The sequence below is a fragment of the Carassius carassius genome, chromosome 28 (assembly GCF_963082965.1).
Source record: "Carassius carassius chromosome 28, fCarCar2.1, whole genome shotgun sequence".
Lineage (NCBI taxonomy): Eukaryota > Metazoa > Chordata > Actinopteri > Cypriniformes > Cyprinidae > Carassius > Carassius carassius.
In genome coordinates this window covers 11475520-11495386 of record NC_081782.1, presented here as the reverse complement: position 1 = coordinate 11495386, position 19867 = coordinate 11475520, and the positions used below count along the sequence as shown (strand labels likewise).

General features: G+C 35.6%; 2 protein-coding genes and 1 long non-coding RNA gene across 3 annotated transcripts; 2 read left to right on the top strand and 1 right to left on the bottom strand.

Moving 5' to 3' along the window:
- The first annotated feature begins 1121 nt into the window (after window positions 1–1121).
- On the top strand, window positions 1122–8202 carry slc13a5b (solute carrier family 13 member 5b). The gene is made up of 12 exons (XM_059515120.1): window positions 1122–1288; window positions 2528–2656; window positions 2754–2890; window positions 2992–3203; window positions 3788–3959; window positions 4034–4156; window positions 4235–4447; window positions 4649–4755; window positions 4864–4985; window positions 6271–6432; window positions 6816–6953; window positions 7281–8202. The coding sequence occupies exons 1-12, from the start codon at window positions 1187–1189 to the stop codon at window positions 7404–7406; spliced, it is 1743 nt and encodes a 580-aa protein (XP_059371103.1). The 5' UTR covers window positions 1122–1186; the 3' UTR covers window positions 7407–8202.
- Window positions 8203–13314: 5112 nt separating this feature from the next.
- slc47a3 (solute carrier family 47 member 3) lies at window positions 13315–19847 on the top strand. Its single transcript, XM_059515118.1, has 17 exons — window positions 13315–13589; window positions 14242–14343; window positions 14456–14534; window positions 14567–14687; window positions 14865–14907; window positions 15131–15175; window positions 15250–15347; window positions 15431–15528; window positions 15625–15738; window positions 16989–17056; window positions 17129–17237; window positions 17393–17468; window positions 17810–17879; window positions 18299–18431; window positions 18951–19043; window positions 19150–19194; window positions 19275–19847. The coding sequence occupies exons 1-17, from the start codon at window positions 13476–13478 to the stop codon at window positions 19487–19489; spliced, it is 1623 nt and encodes a 540-aa protein (XP_059371101.1). The 5' UTR covers window positions 13315–13475; the 3' UTR covers window positions 19490–19847.
- LOC132108414 (uncharacterized) lies at window positions 18950–19282 on the bottom strand. Its single transcript, XR_009424442.1, has 2 exons — window positions 19144–19282; window positions 18950–19037 (listed from the first exon to the last, which is right to left on the bottom strand). It is a non-coding gene; the product is annotated as an uncharacterized LOC132108414 (long non-coding RNA).
- Window positions 19848–19867: the final 20 nt, after the last annotated feature.

Genomic DNA, 19867 nt, shown 5'->3' with positions numbered 1-19867 from the left:
TTTCTACTTATAACTGTCATGTCAAGTGCAACACACTGTCAAGTCAGTATTTGTCAAATTGACTGGCAATTTCTGAGTATTGTTTCAATTCACTACACCGAATTCTAATTTTTTTTTTTTTTTTTTTTTTTTTTTACAAAATTTATAATATGCAATTTTATGGCAAGTTAAATTGTGTCAATATGCATTTAAGATTTTAAGGTATGTCTATACAAAAATAGGATACTTTCAAAAATACAGCTAGTCTGGGGAATATTCACTAGCAAACAGTATCAAAACTACTCCCTTACTTCTGGCTTGATTATAACAAGAATTCATTAATCAACATGGAACTAAACATTTGAGTTGTAGCCTACATGGATTTATTTAATCTTAAACGATTAAACACAATTCAATCAAACTTTTGTAACCACTTTTGTTCAAGGCAAAGTTGTTAATATAACTTCTAAACAGGGACAGGTCTATAACAATGTTAAATGACATCCACTCTTCTGCTATATCTACACAGCCCATAAACAGCAGCTGCTTCCTTACAGTATCATCAAGTTCTAAGGGTGTAGGCCCTACTCACACTATGCACGGTTGCCCTGAACCGAGCCCGAGCCCGAGCCCTGGCAGGCACTCACACAACTTTCCGAGCCGCAACCATGGCCGCAACACGCTTACGTCATGTATGAGATAACGGAGAAAACCACTTATTATTAATATTTTTTTTATCTACTCCGTACATTGATTTTCCCTTGTATGTATCAGAAAATTATTACGGAGACAACTGAGGTTAATTAAATTATTTGCAGCTTTACTCGCAAACTATATTTCCTGTTTATCAATAAGGTAAGAACAAGAGCCATTTACAAACCTAAATAAACTTGATTGAATTAAATGTATTGACACTTGCCAAAAAGTGATTACAGGCGCCAATCAGTTGTCGGCAGACGATCAATAGTCAAACGAACCGGGCTTTGGGGCGGTTCAAAACGCCTAGTGTGAGTACACCCTAAGAATATGATTTAAAAGATGGCTGTGTGCAGGATTTTGTAATAATAATTGCTTTTTCTCTCTCACTCTCCCTCCCTCCCTCCCTCCCTCACTCGCTCTCTCTCACTCCACCCCAGAGAGCAGGTTAAAAGGACGTGTCCAACACTGTTAAACTTACTTTATATGGACAAACTTTCTTTATTCTGAGATGATCCCAACACTAAAATCCATATGGAACATGAAGAATGGGATAGTTCTTTTCTTCACTCCTTTGATTTTTCTTCCACTCCCAGTGGTCATCAACACAAGGGTATGTATCAAAGGAAATTTCCACAAATGTTTAATTTAGCACTTGAATTAAATTACACTTGTCTTATTACTTCTATTAAGTCGATTTTGTATGCTTTTGTCTTGAGGTTATAATTGTTAGTTTTTATGCACCTGTTAAACACTGCATATATAAACACTGTTTAATACAAATTCTGTTTAATACATAGATACTACATTCATACACTGAGGCCTCCATGTACAATAATTCAATGTGCCTCAAATTTGTTTTTTTAACCCTTTGTCATTGTGTATGTTCAAGCGTGGGAACACATAAGTCTAAATTCCTGAGTCAATGTGTTGTGGTCATGACCCTCATGTGCATATTTGAGACAGTGCTCATATTAACTACTCCCATTGACAGTAAGATCAAAAATCACTTCTCGAAAAAAATTCCTTATTGCCAGGATTATACTCTCAAAAATAATAAACATAAATCAAAGAGCACTTCACTAAAATCAGTAAATTTGCATTCGCAACTTCAGTAAATTTGTGATACTGATTTTGAGAACTACTTTGTACAGATAATCAAAAACAGATGTCTTTCCATTCATTGAATTACAAAATACACTCGAATCATGCTGAATAACATGAGCGCCACTGTCGTTTTTTTAATAATTTAAAAAAAGTTAATAACTTCAATAAAATACAGTATTTGGAAGAAAAAATTTACTTTGCGTCATGCTAATGCATTCCCCAATATGATCATGATCATCATGCTTATTATAGCTATGCTCTAAGGATGAGCCAGATAGACAATTAATTTGTTACATTTCATCTTTCCTTTTCCATTTTCCAAGCAAAAGATCATATCAAATATGAAAACATTCTGAGAAAATAAATAAATAATAATATGCATTACAAAATGGTTGCAAATAAGGATGAGGCGATATATAAGCAGTTTAGATTTACACAAACTCAAAACTGGAAACAGGAACTGAACAGACCAACCAGGTTAAACACACTGAGAACTGACAACGAACAGAAGAAAACACAGGGGATAAATACACTGAAACTAACCAATCAACTAAATGAACAGCAGGTGCAAACACTAACAAAACCATGAGAAAACAGAGAAAAGAAATTGATCTAGAAACAGTGAAAACTCAAAGTCCAACTAAAGCAAACGCAAAACACAGATACCCATAACAAAATGTCCCCAAATTATGTCTAGAATCATACTAGCATGTGGTTTTAAAAAGAGCACGTTTCCATCTTCCAGGAGGCCAGCTGTGCCTATGTGATCATACTGATGGCAGTTTACTGGTGTACTGAGGCTCTTCCTTTAGCTGTCACTTCACTGCTACCTGCTGTCCTCTTCCCCATGCTTGGCATCATGCAGTCCAAAATGGTAAGTTGGTTTCAGTGTTTCCGGTTAAGAAAGGCATAAAATTCATTAGAGATTAAAAAAAGCACACATCAGCTAAGACTCCGATTTGGTTCTCTAGGTGTGTATGCAATACCTGAAGGACACTAACATGCTGTTTGTGGGTGGACTAATGGTCGCTGTGGCAGTTGAGCACTGGAACCTGCACAAACGCATTGCCCTTCGAGTGCTTCTCATTGTTGGGGTGCGCCCAGCGCTGTAAGTTAAACCCTGTAATGGGTACAATCACTGATAGGTTGTTAAATCCAATCTTTACTCTTTGTGTTCACATTCTGATTGCTTCCTTTGTATTAATACAGCCTGATGCTGGGCTTCATGGGAGTGACAGCTTTCCTCTCCATGTGGATCAGTAACACGGCTACTACGGCCATGATGGTCCCAATAGTGCAGGCTGTGCTGGAACAGCTGAACAAACAGGAGACAGAGTCGTCACAGACGACCTGTGGTGAGGAACGGCCCCAGGCTCCTGAGGCAGAATACAAACAGACAGCAAAAGACAGAGACTCAGAAGGTAAGGCAAAGAATTGTTTATGAGGTCCATGCAATAAGAGGTATTTTAGCCGTACATATACTACCGTTCAAGTTTGGGGTCAGTGAAAAAAAAAAAAAACTAAAGAAAGAAATGTGTACTTTTATTTAGCAAAGGAGCATTAAAGCTCACAATAACTCACAATAGTGATTACTGATTATAGTTAATTCTCTTATTGTTTAATTTTTTTTTTTACATTTCAAACAAACAAATTCTATTCATCAAAAAATTCTGAAAACAACAACAAAAATTGCATCATGGTATGCACTAAAATCAGCACATTCTCAACATTAAAGGAAGAACTGTTTCTTGAGCACCAAATCAGCAAAAAAAACTTCTAGGTGACTTATTTTAAGAACATCTAAATAACTTACTGACCACAAACCTTTGAACTGTAGGTTATGAGAGTAATGTATCATGTTTTTTAAACTATTATCCCCAGGGGCTTTTTTTCTCACCTTCTCATGAACTCCAAATATTTGAACAGTACAGTTTTCATTTCAAGACACAATTTTAATTTTTGGATCAACTATCATAATTCTTGATGTGCATTCCCTATTTCTTAGTGGTGCTACGCATGCTAGATGTCTCACCAGAGGCCAAACAAAAGGAATCAGCAGAGAAGCGGTTCATGGCTAAAGGAATGACTCTGTGTGTGTGTTATGCGGCCAGTGTTGGGGGAACGGCCACACTCACAGGCACTGGACCTAACCTAGTACTGAAGGGTCAGATGAACCAGTGAGTACTGAATAAACACTTCACTTCTACCATTTTGTTTCAAGAAACTGAACCCTTTTATTTATTTCCCTCAGATTATTTCCTGATAATGGTGATGTCATCAACTTTGCCTCATGGTTTGGGTTTGCCTTCCCCAACATGATCATCATGCTGACGATAGCTTGGCTGTATCTTCAGTTCATTTTCATAGGATTCAAGTATGAGATAATTGATTTGTTACATTTCATATTTTCTTTTTCCACTTCGTTAATGAAGTGCTTCATTCATGTCTCCAGCATTAGGAAGACATGGGGATGTGGAGCGGTAAAGTCAGAGAAGGACATAGCTGCCTATAACGTGATCCGGGAGCAGCATCTTCAGCTGGGACCGATGTGTTTTGGCGAACTCAGCGTTCTGGCTCTCTTCAGTTTGCTTATAGCACTGTGGTTTACTCGAGATCCTGGATTTGTAACAGGCTGGGCAACACACACCTTTAACATTGAAGCAGAGTATGATTTACACTACAGGCTTAGATCAATGAATTTATTGCAAAAGTGCAGTTTATCAAAGTCACTAACCATGTGAATAAAGTAAATTAGTAAATAAAAATATGTATATTCATATTTAACAAGAGTATGTATGCAGGTATTATTCCAAAAATACTGGAATAAAAAGATGACTTTTTGGTGTGTAATATTCCGTTCATTTAGATATGTGACAGATGCTACAGTTGCAGTCTTCATTGCCCTGTTGCTCTTCATTCTGCCATCTAAACCACCCCGGCTTTGCTTCGGGTCATCAACTGGCTCTGAAACGGGTGAGAAGAATTTTACACAATGAAAAGTTCTACAAAGAAGACTAAGATAGTTTTGATCTATTGTTCTTTTTTGGATTGACTCGCTGTACTTTGTATATTAATTTACAGAGCCTCAACCCTATTCTGCGCCCAGTCCAGCCCTGCTCTCCTGGAAAGTAGCTCAAAAGAAGTTACCCTGGAACATAGTTTTGCTCCTAGGTGGAGGATTTGCATTGGCCAAAGGTAGCGAGGTGAGAACACTCAATGAAAAAGGAATGTCTCATTCTCAATGTCATAATTATTATGTTTCTTTAAACTGCTGTGAAGATAATCATTTAAATTGTGGCTGTGGCTTTTTTTGTGAAAATGGCTTTTGAAGTGTGCAAGCAGTTTTTAGAAATTTTTGACAGAAGATTTATTCAAACATACATTAATTACAGGATAAATAAAATTACGTTGTGTTTATAATAGTGCATCTATTTAACACTACATTTACAATAGTGGCAATATGTTTAGAAATCAGTCACATTAGTGAAACTTTGCAGAGAAAAGGGCTGTACTGTCCGACTGTAAATGGCCATTAACAGAAGCCACAGAAGCTGGAGACGGATGCAAAGATGAGAGAATTCTGTATCAGGCAGATCAAGCTCACTGTTCACGATGCACAAAATATAGGAAGAAAATTCTAAACGCAGAGGGTGACGGGTTTAAATGAATGTATCATTGAGGGGAACTGACTTTTCTTTGGAAAAGTTTAGATGGTATTTTCTTTTTATCCTATCTCCGTATGATGCATATTTAAAAGCGCAGCGCTGCTTTATTTAAAGCGGTGAAGGAAATGTGGTATCACTGCTTTTTTTATCATCATTTAAATTGTGGGAATTATGGGGAAGTTGTGGCCTAATGGTTAGAGAGTTTGACTCCTAACTCTAAGGTTGTGGGTTCGAGTCTCGGGCCAGCAATACCTCGACTGAGGTGCCCCTGAGCAAGGCACTGAACCCCCAACTGCTCCCCTAGCGCCGAAGCATAAAAAATGGCTCTTCACGGTGTGTGTGTTCACTGCTGTGAGTTCACTTTGGATGGGTTAAATGCAGAGCACGAATTCTGAGTATGGGTCACCATACTTGGCTGTATGTTACATCACTAATTTGCATTTTCATTCAGTCCGTCTGCTGTTTTTGTTTGTTCCGTTCAGATGTTTTATGTTGCATTTCACAAAGGTCAGACCGTTCTGCTTTTGCTATAAATTAAACAAATTATACAATCTAATTTACATCAAAAACCGCTCAAGCAATATGCATGTTTGTTTGGATCATGATTAAAATGCAGTGGTTCTGCAACTGTTTCATGCAGTCTGATTAATATAAAGGGATAGTCAGGGAAAAACTACGATAAACTGTTTGTAAACTGTAAAAAAAAAAAAAAAAAAAAAATTTGTTGACTATTATCATTTTTATGATAAAAACTACCATCATTTTCTTTATTTACTCCATTTGTAAGATGAATCTGACTTCATATTTTTCTTTTGTATCTCAGGAGTCAGGTCTGTCCAGATGGATGGGAAACCAGTTGACTCCTCTGCATAGTATCCCTCCCTGGGCCATTGTCATCATCCTGTGCCTCTTGATTGCCATTTTCACTGAGTGTACCAGCAATGTTGCCACAGCTACCTTATTTCTTCCTGTCCTTGCTTCTATGGTAAGACTGGTATATAAACCTGTAAAGGTCTGATATTTACCAAATGATAGATGCTCAGAAGATGAGAAAAAATCTATAATGAAATATGTAAATCATATCTGTATGCATAATTTTTAGGCAGGTGCCTAAATTCTTGAAATAGCATCAGCTGTGAAGTGTATTGCTCACCAGCTGTGCAAAGCTTCACTGAAACGTCAGCCTCCGTGTAGACATGACTCACAGTTTGTTATAATCTTTAAGAATTACAGCCCAATTACAGACACTTTGTGATGAGCTTAGAAAACATGCAGTTAGATCAGAGACATATGAGTCAGCGCTGTCCACAATTAAATCTTGTTTTCTGCTTTATAAGTACATCAGACATTTCTGTTTCTGTTTCGCAGTCTCAATCGGTTGGAATCAACCCTCTTTACATCATGGTGCCATGCACACTCAGTGCGTCCTTTGCATTCATGTTACCAGTGGCAACTCCACCAAACGCTATAGTCTTTTCCTACGGATACCTCAAGGTTTCAGACATGGTGAGTTTCAGAATCTGGCAACCAATTTTATTCCAGACAGAAAAAAGGGTTCCCTGGTGTTCTCAGCCCAAGTGGCAATTTCAGCCTATTTCCATATTCAAAGTGTGTTTAAAAACTCATCATAATACAGAATAACCAGTTTACATGATCAGCTGCCAGACATCAATCATTTATAAGTAGTTATGTCAGTGACGTAGCATTTTTAAAACAATTATGGCCCCACATATAGACAAACCACAAGTCATTTTACCACATCTAAAAAAATTCCTTCGCAGCTGCTCAAGTGACCAATAAACTCACTCAATCTTTAACTTTTTTTTTTCTCAGGCAAAAACTGGCATGATGATGAATATCATAGGGATTTTCTGCATCACCTTATCCATCAACACCTGGGGCAGGGCTATGTTCAACCTAGACTCTTTCCCTGCATGGGCCAACCAAACAGTAATATGACAGACACTACAAGGCCAAATGGAAACCAGCAAGCTGCTTAATTTCTTCTCATCATTCTCATAAACATCGTGGATCATAGCTGCAGCAGACAGAAAATGAAATCTGTCATGTCTTGCAGGACTATTTTGCACACTCATAACCTCTTTCAGACCTACAGTAACTAAGCACCAGGATATACTACAGTATGTTCAAATGTTTGGGGCTCTTACGATTTTTTAATGTTTTTGAAATCTCTTATGCTCATCAAAAATGCATTAAAATCTGATTTAAAAAAATACAATAAGAATAATATTGTGAAATAGTTTTCTAATTAATATTAATAATATTGTGAAAGTTTTTGCAACAAAATGACCATTTTATATTTTAATATATATATTAAAATGTAATTTATTCCTGTAATGGCAAAGCTGGATTTTCTAGCAGCCATTACTACAGTCTTCAGTGTCACACAATCCTTCAGAAATCATTCTAATATGCTGATTTCGTATTATCATATTTGAAAACAGCTGTGCTGCTTAAAATGTCTGTGGAAACCATGTTTGTTTGATTCTTCGATGAATAGAAAAGGGTGAATTTTACTAACCCCAAACTTTTGAACACTACATTGTCATAACATTTTGCAACACAACTTTATCAACCAAATATGCATTTCAGATGTTTCAAACATTGAAACAATCAAATGTTTCAAACATTTCATATATTCACAAACATAGCTTTAGATGGCATGATTATCTGATAAGAGTAGACTAAACGATGACCCAGAAGACAAAAACATATTGTGGATGTTCGTTTCAATTATAATCATTTGAAATTCGTTACAAATTCGTTCCAATCATTTGAAATTCTCTGGGAAAAACCTGACTGAGATGTGAAAGCCTCACCAACAACTGCCTTAAAAATCTCAGGCCATTAAACTAGTAAGACACATCACGGGCAATTTCCTAGATTCAATTCTGCAAATACCTCATGGTTTTGACACATGAAATAGTCCTAGTTCATAACAGGTATGCTGAAACATTTGAACATGTATAAATTATATATATATATATATATATATATATATATATATATATATATATATATATATATATAGTATATATACAATTTATAGTGTTAAACGCCACAAACTGCATGAATAATGCATTATTACATCACTGGAGAAGTGCAATTTTAAAATGTTATTTTTTCCTTGTATTAATGCAACAACTGATTTTCTTTTGTTTTTCTGTGAGTGTGTTTCGTTTTGGGCCATCAAACTATTGTATTCTCTCTAAACAGAGTTCAAATATGCAACTTTAATACTATGTGTACATCTACGTTTTACAGTTCCAGTCTGTACCTATAGCATCAAAATGACTTTATTTAGAAATATTTCTAAAATGAAAATAATGCACAATTGGAAAGTGTATGACATTAACGCACAGGCAGGGATGGTCTCTCAGAGTTTAATGCACATTACCAGTGTGATGTGCGAGTTCACTGATACACTGTATAACATTTTATTTGACTAAATACTGCAATGCTTACTGAAACATTATTTTGCAATTTTGGAGAAATTATACAAAAAAAAAATTAAAAAAAATAATGCTGTTTATGAAAAATAAAGCACTTACAGTATAGGGCATGTGAGTGGAATATGTCCTGAAACTGCTATTCTATTATGTTAAAGAGATCAAATTGAATAAAACTGTATAAAACCTTTCCCTGCATTATGTTTATTATTGTGGATGAAATACTGCATTTTGTATATATACACAATATGCTTTTCATAACATCTCAGATGCCTAATGTTAAATTTAGCATCAATAATTTCTATTATATACTGGTATATGAAGATGGAGAAAAACTGACAGCTGTTGTTTTAAAATAACTTCAACCTTGTACATCAAGTAAACTAAAACTACAACTTTCATTAAGCTCAAGAAGTTTCATTATGTTCAAAGTGATTCCGCCAGTACAAATTAAATGTGAAGCAAAAACTATTTGGGGAAACAACATGGCACAGAAGCAATGACAGTGTACTATAAACAGTGAGTCCTATAAAATAGCTCAGCTGACTCTCGCTCATGCGAGCAGAACCAGAAATGCCCATTGTCACTTAAAAATAAAATTAAAATGCCAGTCTGTAATGTAAAAACAAAGTAAACGGATTTTCCCAAAAGTGCAATGTCAAATCCTTAGTGTTTCAACTTGCCTGGAGCACAATAAAAGCATTTTTCCGCATGATGGATCAGTACAGGAAATAAAACTTCAAGACTGACAATTCAATATATTATTTTCTTCTTAACTTTCCTTCCAGAAAACTTGGGCATATGGTTCCCGCTTGGATATTTTAGAAACTTAATAATAACAATCTAGGAATTTCCTGTTTTTTTATTTCTATTTTTTTGCAATCAGACTATAGTAATCTCTCTATGTTGTTGTCATTTAACAGAGTTTACAGTTGTTAAATATGCAACTTCAATATTCTGTGTACATACAGTAGAGACCACATGTTTCTTCAATTCTCCAATCAGTGCTTACAGGTAATTTTGGGATCCAAATAATAACATTCTAGGAATGTTTTCCATAGGTTTTTGTAACCAAAATCATTTGTCGGAACATTTCAGGGAGTTTTGTCTTGTAACAACCTAAAGAGAACAAATACAGAACATTCTCTATGGTTATTTTTACGGTTTTATTTTATAACCAAAATGTTCTGGGTACCAAAAGTTGTTAGCTGGGCTGAGTCTCCTTTCTTTGAAAAGAAAGTGTGGGAAAGCTCTGGACTCGAGCAGGAACATGATGTATGCTTACAATTAATGTCAAAAGAAAGCAGGGGGTTCCACACAAAAAGGGTAGAAAGCGGTGAAATCAGTAAGCTCTTGGTGAAGTCAATGATGTACTTGTTGTGACTGTGATTCTCAATGAAAATCTTTAAGGTCAAGCTAAATCCTAAGGGGAGACAGCGCTGCACCACTGCAAATCCACCTGATGATTTCATAAACCTGGCAAGGTCAGAAGCACTGGATTAATGATAGTTCACGGTCTTGTAGAGACAAAAGACTAGACTTCACAACTATGTATTTACAGTCTCCAGTAAGTGGCCACACAGCATCCCCATAGTGCATAATAATCCTCAATTGCTGAGGTATGACCAGGTTAAAACCTCATTATAATTTCTTACAACTGTTGCAATAACTACAGAGGAATGTTGCAATTTTGGTTAGGTTTAGATCACATGCATGATGCCAAAAGCGCCAAACAAAGAAATCGTTCTTAAAAATACAGTCACACACAAATTAAAATCTCTGGCATGAAACAAAGCGATAAAATTGAATTACAGAAAAAAGGTCCCCAAAAAGGTCTGCCATTCACCACAGAATGCCTGTTTTCTATTTAAGAAATTAAATTGTTATAGGCCTAACAAGTAAGCATCTAACAAGCGGTTGGGTGTGCAGTGACACTGTGATCACTATGATCGTAGAACAGATATAATTACAGTGCCCTTTTCTGCTTTTCGGCAACTTCAACACCCACTCATTATCCATCTGAACCAAAAAGCGCATATACCTCAGCCTCCAATTTGACTGTAAACATATGAGATCCCAAAAATATAGTAAGAGAAAAAATGTTCATTTTTGCTTGGAAGTTATTCTTGTAAAAGACCTTTTGTCCCTTTATGGTTAACTCTTTCGGAATAATAATATGTTGGCTAAAAAGATAATTAATTTACATCTAGCCAGTATTAGTGTCACAAAGAAGTATATACTCTGGTGGAGACGGGGTCACAAAGGGAGTTCCCACAAGGGCCAATGTATAGCATCTATACGATTTTGAAGGAAAAGGTCCAATTTTCTATAGCAGGCTGTAATAAAACTAAAATAAGCTCTACATATTATAAAAAGCTTTTTAATGGCAGGTTCCATTGTAACAACATCCACTGGTAAGTCAAAACTTTTTCTTTTTCTTTTTTTCTGAGCAGTAGTGGAAATGCACAATATCCTTTGTTGTAGCCAATACTTACATGTAGTCAAGGTATGTGCTGAAATAGAAAATACATAAATCAACCCAGTGAAATCTTTACTGGAACAAAAATCCAAGTATTCAAACTCATAGAATGTTAGAACAAATAACGCCACCAGTTGGCGACATTAGGAACTGCAGCAGCAGTAGTGTGTGTCCACGAGCAGCAAGCAGTGTTTGGCTGAACATAGCAACCGATTAGAAATATCAAATGTCATTTTTTGCACCATCATGAGGATAGTGTTCAATAAATCATGGATTTAAAACTTTACTGGATATCGAAAGATACAACAAGCCAGGGGCGCCCCCAAGGGGTGGCCAGGGGTGGCCACGGCCACCACTGAATAAACTCTGGCCACCCCTGTGGCCACCCCTATGGCCACCCCTATGATGATTTTCAGTGTGTAACCTACTATAAATTTAAATGCAGAATGTATATTCGTAATAGTTTAAGAAGTGTGTGTGGGGGGGGGGGGGGGCGATCAAAAAAGATCGCAGATTGGCAGCACCAGAGTAGTCCTGCCCCCGTCGCCCTCCCCCGTCCAAACAAATCACAGAGTGTGCACATACGTCTAGATGGTCTAGACTGGTTCGCATACGCATTTGTAGTGCGTTCTTTGACTGGAAATTTAGAATTATCACATTTTTCAAGATATGGGGCAGAAAATTTATAGATCTAGGCTATATAGTTTATATAATTTCATATAGTTATTATCACACGAAGAGTTACATTTTTCTCTAAAAGTCAGCATAATTACAAGTGTGACATTGCTTTTATACAACAGTTCAAACAAAAATCATTCCAAACACAGCCACTGTTTTGCGTCTCTGAGCAACATGAAAGTGATTCGTTCCTGAATAAATCAACCGTTTAAATGATTCGGTTCAATCGCAATGACTCACTTATTAACAGTGACTCACTGCCACCTACTGCTGGTTTTAATTTCATATTTACGGTACCTTCTTATTTTTTAAATAATTTCGAACATCAGTTTTCAATGTTTTATTTTTAAAATGTCAGAACATTATTTATTAATTTATAACTGCAGGCTAAAGTTACCATGTCCCACAGAGCTGCATTAAACAGTGTGTAAAAACATCTCAATGGCACTTCAGATGCAGCTTCTGTTTTCTCTGCATTGCAAAGATCATTTTTGTTGATACTGATTGCATTTGAATTTGACCTAAAAGATGGTGCACACTTCTAAAAAAAATGGCGTAAAGGTAAAAATAAAAAATTCAGGAGTCATCTGTCAGCACAATTAGAAATAAGATATCAGCACAATTAAAGTGACATTATTGTCTATTTATCGTTATCGATAAAATCCCAGAAATACCAGGGATACCATTTTTTTGTCAATATTGGAAACCCTTAATTATTTTCTCTTTATTTTGGTGTGCCACCCCAAGATTTACTGTGGCCTCATCTGGCCACCCCTGTTAAAATTTTCTGGGGGCGCCACTGCAACAAGCATGCTCTGAGGACTTCCCAAAACACAGTCTCTGATTGCTGACCTGTCAAACTTAGGAATGTCTGAAGGACACATTTGCTTTTTTATATTACAAGCTATTATAACAATATATTTATTTAAACTGGGGTGCACACTGAGACACGTAACCTACACGATGTGAGCTCTGCCACAAACCCTTGTGTTCTACCTCTAACTTTGTTGTTGTGTGTGATCTGCTCTGTGTTTCAGTATTTCTGCGCGTGTTGATTTGAGCAGAAGAAGTGGTTCCTATCAAACAAACTTGTTTTTCTACTTTTCACTAAAACTTTACGATAGAGATTAATCTGGGTGATAAACAAATACTGAAACCACTAGTTTAAGAAACATATATTAATTATTAATATATGTGAGGATCGATCCTCTCACCTTTCGCCATACAACAGTAGCCCATTCGACGTCAGCTGGATTGGATTTGAACTGTGCCTCATTTATTGTGACCACCATAAACTGTGGAATCAGAACTACAGATATAAGAACAGCTTTCTAAAGGCACGTATTCCAGGTTCTGCTTCAGTTATAGCTCTGTTTCTGATATATTAAACCATTTGTGAGGATGAACGAACCAGAAAACACATCCAGATGTCAAGGGTGCTTGAAATGTTTTCGTTTTTTACCTGTACACATTTCAAGAGAAATTGTAAACTTATGCTCTCTAGCTCTGCCTGTGGTAAGTACAGTACGTCCTTGTTTTATTGTATGGTTTAATCGGTCAACTTAATGTTTAGAATTGTTCTACGAACATTTTTATTTTTAACCAGTATTTAATTTTGTACAGCACATCAATTTATCATCCATAAGTGTGTCTTTTTGAGCCCTGTTTAGTTATGTCAGAGGTGTCCCATCCATCAATCAGAGTTTAGTTCCCTAATATAGACCTGAAGCAGCTAAGCAAGATGTTCAAGATCATTAGAAACGTCCTGATGGGAGACACGAAGCTTTCCAATTTCCAGTTCAAGCAAATGCTTCGCAAACTGAGTCAGTGTTTCACACGCTGGTGACGCCTGCTGGTCAAACCGGTTTTATTTTATTTGATCTAGTATGTCCTCTGGTCTGGGAATTGATGTCTCCCACTACCTGCAACCAGTTACAAAATAGCAAATAAATGGACAACTGCTTGCTTTGAAAACCAGTTGTCACCACGATTGTTTCAAGCCAGCAAAAGCAGTAAAATAGTATCGTTTCGGTGGGGGAAAAAATCTTTAGCCTATATAAAACAATATTTGAGCTTTAACTGAGCTAGCATCACAGAAATGGCATGCTGCTAAAGCTTTATTATTCACTGACCATGTCACCCATGTCTCTGTTGTTTCTTCTCATAGTTTTTGTCCTATCTTTTTGACTATTTAATTATTTTTGTAAGCACTGTGTTCTGTGGGCACCTGGGAAAAGTAGAGCTTGATGGTGTGACTCTTGCCACAGCTGTGAGTTTTATATATCTACTGTATCTCCTCTTTAACTGATATGTGTAATGTAATTTTAAATATACATATATATAAAGCGATTAATGAGAGTTCATTGTGTTTTCACCTACAGGTCATCAGTGTTATGGGTATTGGTATTGGTTTTGGCTTGTCCGCAGCATGTGACACACTGATTTCTCAGGTAGAAATGAGTTTTCCTGTACATTCAGGAAGAACATTCTAGTTGGTCTTATAACTCAGAAAGCAATTTTAATTCTGCTGCTCGCATGTTTGCCATGCTGTGCTTTTCTTATCAATACAGAGTCAATATTACTGCTTGTAGGGCAAAGCCCAGAGGTTGCCAGGTGAGCACTATTCAAGATTGTAATTAGCATATTGGCACATACTGACTCTGAAATAAAACGAGAATGCATGCAATAACATCGTTCAATAATAGCTTTATGGAACATGTTCATGTGCTCAACAGGAATTGGTTATTAAAGAAGAAAAAGGCTAAAACAATAACTGTTATTCTGTTTCAGAGTATCTCAGCTGTATGTGAACATATTTTTGCCTGGTCTTCTGGTATGTACTTCCATTATCTAGAAAAGTGATCCCCACTTCAATGTTATACACACTCTTATTTTGTCACGTCTCAAATCTACTAAACGCTTAAAAGAAAGGCTCTCCTTTTTGGTCTAATGGTTGTTATTTCGTAGATTTTGTGACTAAAATATGATTTTTTTTCTTATTTAAAGTGTTCAGGTGCTCTCAGTGTAGAAAAATAACACTGTTATGTTTGTCTCAGGCTGCTTTTGTGTTCATTATTGAAGCAAAATATCTACAGAATCAGGTATGAGAAAGACATTAAAATGTAATGCTCTGTGAAAGCATGTATGTGAAATTTAAGGAAATCTCTCATTACAGGGAATTATTTGGCCGCTGGTCATTACTGGAGTAGTGGCAAATCTCCTAAATGCTTTAATCAACTATATCTTCCTCTTTGTCCTGGACATGGGTGTTCCGTGAGTTTCCATGATATTTGCTGTTAAACTAAAGTACAGAAAGTAACTCGAGAACTTACCCACCATGTGCAATTCACCTGCAGTGGATCAGCAGCTGCTAATACAATCTCACAGTACAGTTTGGCGATCATATTGTTTATCTACATCCGATGCATGGGCCTTCATAAGGATACTTGGCCTGGTAAGCTGGTGATAAATCTGTTATTATACAGTACGTCCTCTCTCCAAGCTGATCCAGTTGACAGATACATTAAAGCATTTCTTCATTGCTGTATAGGTTGGTCGATGGACTGTTTGCAGGAGTGGGACTCATTCATCCATCTGGCCATTCCAAGTATGCTCATGATGTGTGCAGAGTGGTGGACTTATGAGATTGGAGGACTGCTGTCAGGTTAGAGAGGGCACACTTGTCAAACTGTTATACAACATTTTTAGAGCATTTCTAGAATAAGTCTAGTCATTTGTTTGGTATAATTCGAGTAGATATTGGAGTTGAATAGACCACAACTTACAGGATGTGGAATTGGAATGACAGAAAGAAGTTACATACATTATTAGTTTTTAGAAATTATGACTTTAATATGTTAATAAACTTGAATATTAATAAGAGTTCTTATATAAAGTATATGATAAACCTAATATAAAAAGACAGAAATAAAATGCTTTTAAAATATGTAAATGTACGTCAGCACCGATAGCCTTGTGGGCAGTGCGTCGACATACAGCACCGTTGTGCTACAGGCGTTCACTTCCTGTTAGTTCTGATCTGTCCTATCGCAACAAAAAACTAAAATGCAAATAATAAGGCTTTTAAAAATACCTGAAAATGTATTTTCTTTGATTATTAGTATTTTAAAATGTTTCTGATTGCTTGTGTATGATAACATAAAATTAGTTTTTGTTTACATAATATGTGTGTGTACTGTGTGTATTTATTATGTATATATAAATACACACACATACAATATATATTTAGAAAATATATACATTTATATATTCATATTCTTATATTTTATATTATATAAAAATATATTTAATATATAAACATAATACTTTTCTAAAATATATAAATGCATGTGTTTGCATTTATATATATACATAATAAATACACACAGTATACACAGATGTATTATGTAAAAAAACTTTTATTTTGGATGTGATTAATCGCAATTAATCGTTTGACAGCAACTACATAAAATTGATATAACAAGATGTATTTTTAAAACTACTCTTACAGTAAACAAATGTATGAATGAATGTGATCAAAATTTTTCAAAAAAGGAATCACTCCAAGGAGCTTGAAATGATATGTGACACCCTTAACTACAATTCGTTGGTACACTTGTGTGTTATTTTTCATGTAAAGCCATGTGAATATAGCCTTTTTACATTTTTACTATAATTTCTAGTGCCTTGAAGTGTATTGTTTTTTGATGAATTTAGAAATCCCACATCCAAAAAGCACTGATTTATGGACATTATACTGCAGCAGCATTATTTGCATATTTTTGATGTATGAGTTAAATTTAATTCTAATTTTTTAATTCTGCATCCATTTTAATTTAGATTTGACTGAAAACAACCCTGTTCCTAATCTTTTTTTATTATTATTATTATTATTATTATTATTTTTTATGTTAGGTCTGATAAGTGAGGTGGAGCTCGGAGCACAGTCAGTTGTGTATGGACTGGCAAATATTGCATATATGGTATATATTTATTAGTGTGAAAGTGTTATATTTCAAGGTTGCATGGACACTTAGTCAGTGGCTTGTGTTCAGTTCCCTATAGGGTTCAGTGTAGCTGGCAATGTGAGGGTGGGCAATGCCATGGGAGCAGGAGATGTTGCCCAAGCCAAGCTCTCTGCTAAACTCTCTATGATTTGTGCAGGTAATACTAAGAAAGAACAAAGATTTTAGATTCCACTTACACAAATCAATACTTTATGCCTGTATACATCACTAGCTAGTACTGTAAATTATTTTTATACCATGCAAATGTTCTTATGATAATGTGGAAAATATTTCATTGCATTTTATTTTCAGTCTCTGTTGCAGTGGTTTTGGCAACTGTCGTTGGTTCTTCAAGGAATGTAATTGGTTATATCTTCACAAATGACAAGTGAGTGTTCTTCCACATTTAAAAAACATTTGATTCTTAACTATTTTTCATAATTATTTCTCCTAATATAACTAGTACTTAAGTGGCAACTCTAGAATGAACTCTGCTCATGTAGTACTTTAATGAACTTTATGTATTTAATGCATTTCAAAATCTTTAGTTTAACATTAGTACAGATGCATTATATTTGCATCTATAATTAACATAAAATTAGCCTGCTTCGAAAAAAAAAAAAAAATCATTTAAAGCCACAAAATTATATGTCAAACTGATACTTTGGAAAACAGCATTTTGAGAAAAACAAGACAAATATTGGGGCAAATGTTTTCTTCCTCTCACAGAGACATCACAATGAGGGTTGCCACGGTAATGGTTTTATTCGCTCCTTTCCATCTTCTTGACGCCACAGCGGTAAGTCATTGGCAGGGTTGTGTTAGAGCACTCACAGCCCTCGTTAGTGTTAATAACAATACTGACAACACTAACACACTGATCAGAAAAGTTGAGTTCAAACCCTTATTATATTGAATGTTATCCCTTATGGAAGCCCATTTCCGCCACTAAATAAGAAATAAAACAAGGTCATTGCAACTTTTTTTTTCTCAGAATTGTGTGATACAAATTCGCAATTCGGACTTTTTTTCTCAGAATTGGGAAATATGAACTCGCAGTTCTGAGCATAAAAGAAAGTCAGAATTGCGAGATATAAAGTCACAGTTACCTTCTTTTATTTTTTTATTCAGTGGCGGAAACGGGCTTCCATAGAGACACTGCATAGGGTCATCCAGGAAGAAAATATTAATGATTATTTATTCCTTCAAACCAACCAGGCAGCAAGTGGCAGTATAGTGAAAGCTCTGGGCAAGCAGAAGATTGGGGCTGTCTGCAACCTTGTTGGATATTATGCTGTTGGCTTTCCTATTGGAATTACCCTGATGTTTGCTGCGAAATGGGGAATTTTTGGTGAGGCATATATATAATAAATGAAAATAAATATACATTTTCTATCAGTTACATATTGTATTATCAGTTAAATATTGTTTTTTTTTTTTACTGTTAAATACAATGTATCTTTATTAGTAGTATGCTTATATATTATAGGTAATTAATGAATTCAGAATTTGTATATTTTTATCTTAATACTAATAAATTGTGTGTATATAATAAAAATAATAATATGTATTTAATATTTATAATTAATATTAAATATACATTAGGAATAGAATTTAAAATCTGTTTATATGACTTCATATATTTATTAATATTACATGTAAAAGAAAAACATAATAATAATAGTAATAATAATAGTATTAATAGTACATTATATTTGACAATATTTCTAATTTAAAATATAAATACAGATGAAAAATAGCATTTGATATATTTTATAATGACATTTATTATTATTTATTGTATATTTAATTTCTTCCTGTTTCACTCTGTCTTGCATTCTATGTAATCCATTCCTCTAATCTTCTCAAGGTCTGTGGACTGGTCTGTTAATTTCAGTCTTCCTTCAGTCAGTGTTCCTCATTGCCCTTCTTCTCAAACTTAACTGGAAGAAAGTCTCTGAAGAGGTGAGGAATAAAGGATTTCCTTCCATTAAAAGTTGATTTAGTCCTTTTGCAGTGCACTTAAGTGAAACTTTTCACTGATCTTCTGATGAACTCTTCACTTCCCAAAGCACAGATCAGGGCTGGTGTACTGACGAGAGGGGCGGATGATGGTAATATGTTTGTGACTAACAACTCAAGAAGTCTCATTTTATTTAATGAGGCGTGCTAATAAGGGTCATTTTCTTGACAGGTGCGCAAGAGGATGGCAGATATATTGGGGGCTGTGATGTGAATAATACCACAGACATGGATGGGGTAGTAATTGAGGAGACTGAAACACTAGTTGTTACAGTGAGGGTGCAGCTGCCATTGAGTGTGTTAGTGCTGCGCCGCGGTCTGGCTCTGGCAACTATGCTTGCGCTCCTAGCTGCTGGACTCTCCGTTAGGTTCTTTCTAAAGAGATGATGTTATAACAGCTGAAGGATTGCTACTGGGGAAATGTTAGAGTGTCTTAAAGCAGATAGAGAGTCCAGCTTATTGCGTGTCAGGGTGCTACCCAAAAGCAACCAGTGGACTTTGTACTGTATCTACAAGACAGGGGAGGCATGTCAGGCACAAAGCAGAGCAGCTTTCTGGGATGTCAGTCATTGTCCAGGCATTAAATATCAAGGCACTGTTTTGTTTACATGACATTGGCCATGTCATTTTGTACTTACTCCTTTTGTATTTATTTATTAATATGTTGTTTACTCAAACAAAAACGACTTGTACAATACCGAGTCCTGCAATAAATCCAGCATGTAAGGCTATACTCTCATTCCCACATGCTCTCACGTCTTTATC

Coding starts and splice junctions, on each gene's coding strand:
- slc47a3 (XM_059515118.1), top strand. CDS start 13,476: ATGAACGAACCAGAAAACACATCCAGATGTCAAGGGTGCTTGAAATGT. Junction 13,590..14,241: donor GCTCTCTAGCTCTGCCTGTG/GTAAGTACAGTA, acceptor TTCTTCTCATAG/TTTTTGTCCTATCTTTTTGA. Junction 19,044..19,149: donor CTGGAAGAAAGTCTCTGAAG/AGGTGAGGAATA, acceptor CTTCACTTCCCA/AAGCACAGATCAGGGCTGGT.
- slc13a5b (XM_059515120.1), top strand. CDS start 1,187: ATGATCCCAACACTAAAATCCATATGGAACATGAAGAATGGGATAGTT. Junction 2,657..2,753: donor GCATCATGCAGTCCAAAATG/GTAAGTTGGTTT, acceptor TTGGTTCTCTAG/GTGTGTATGCAATACCTGAA. Junction 4,986..6,270: donor CATTGGCCAAAGGTAGCGAG/GTGAGAACACTC, acceptor TTTGTATCTCAG/GAGTCAGGTCTGTCCAGATG.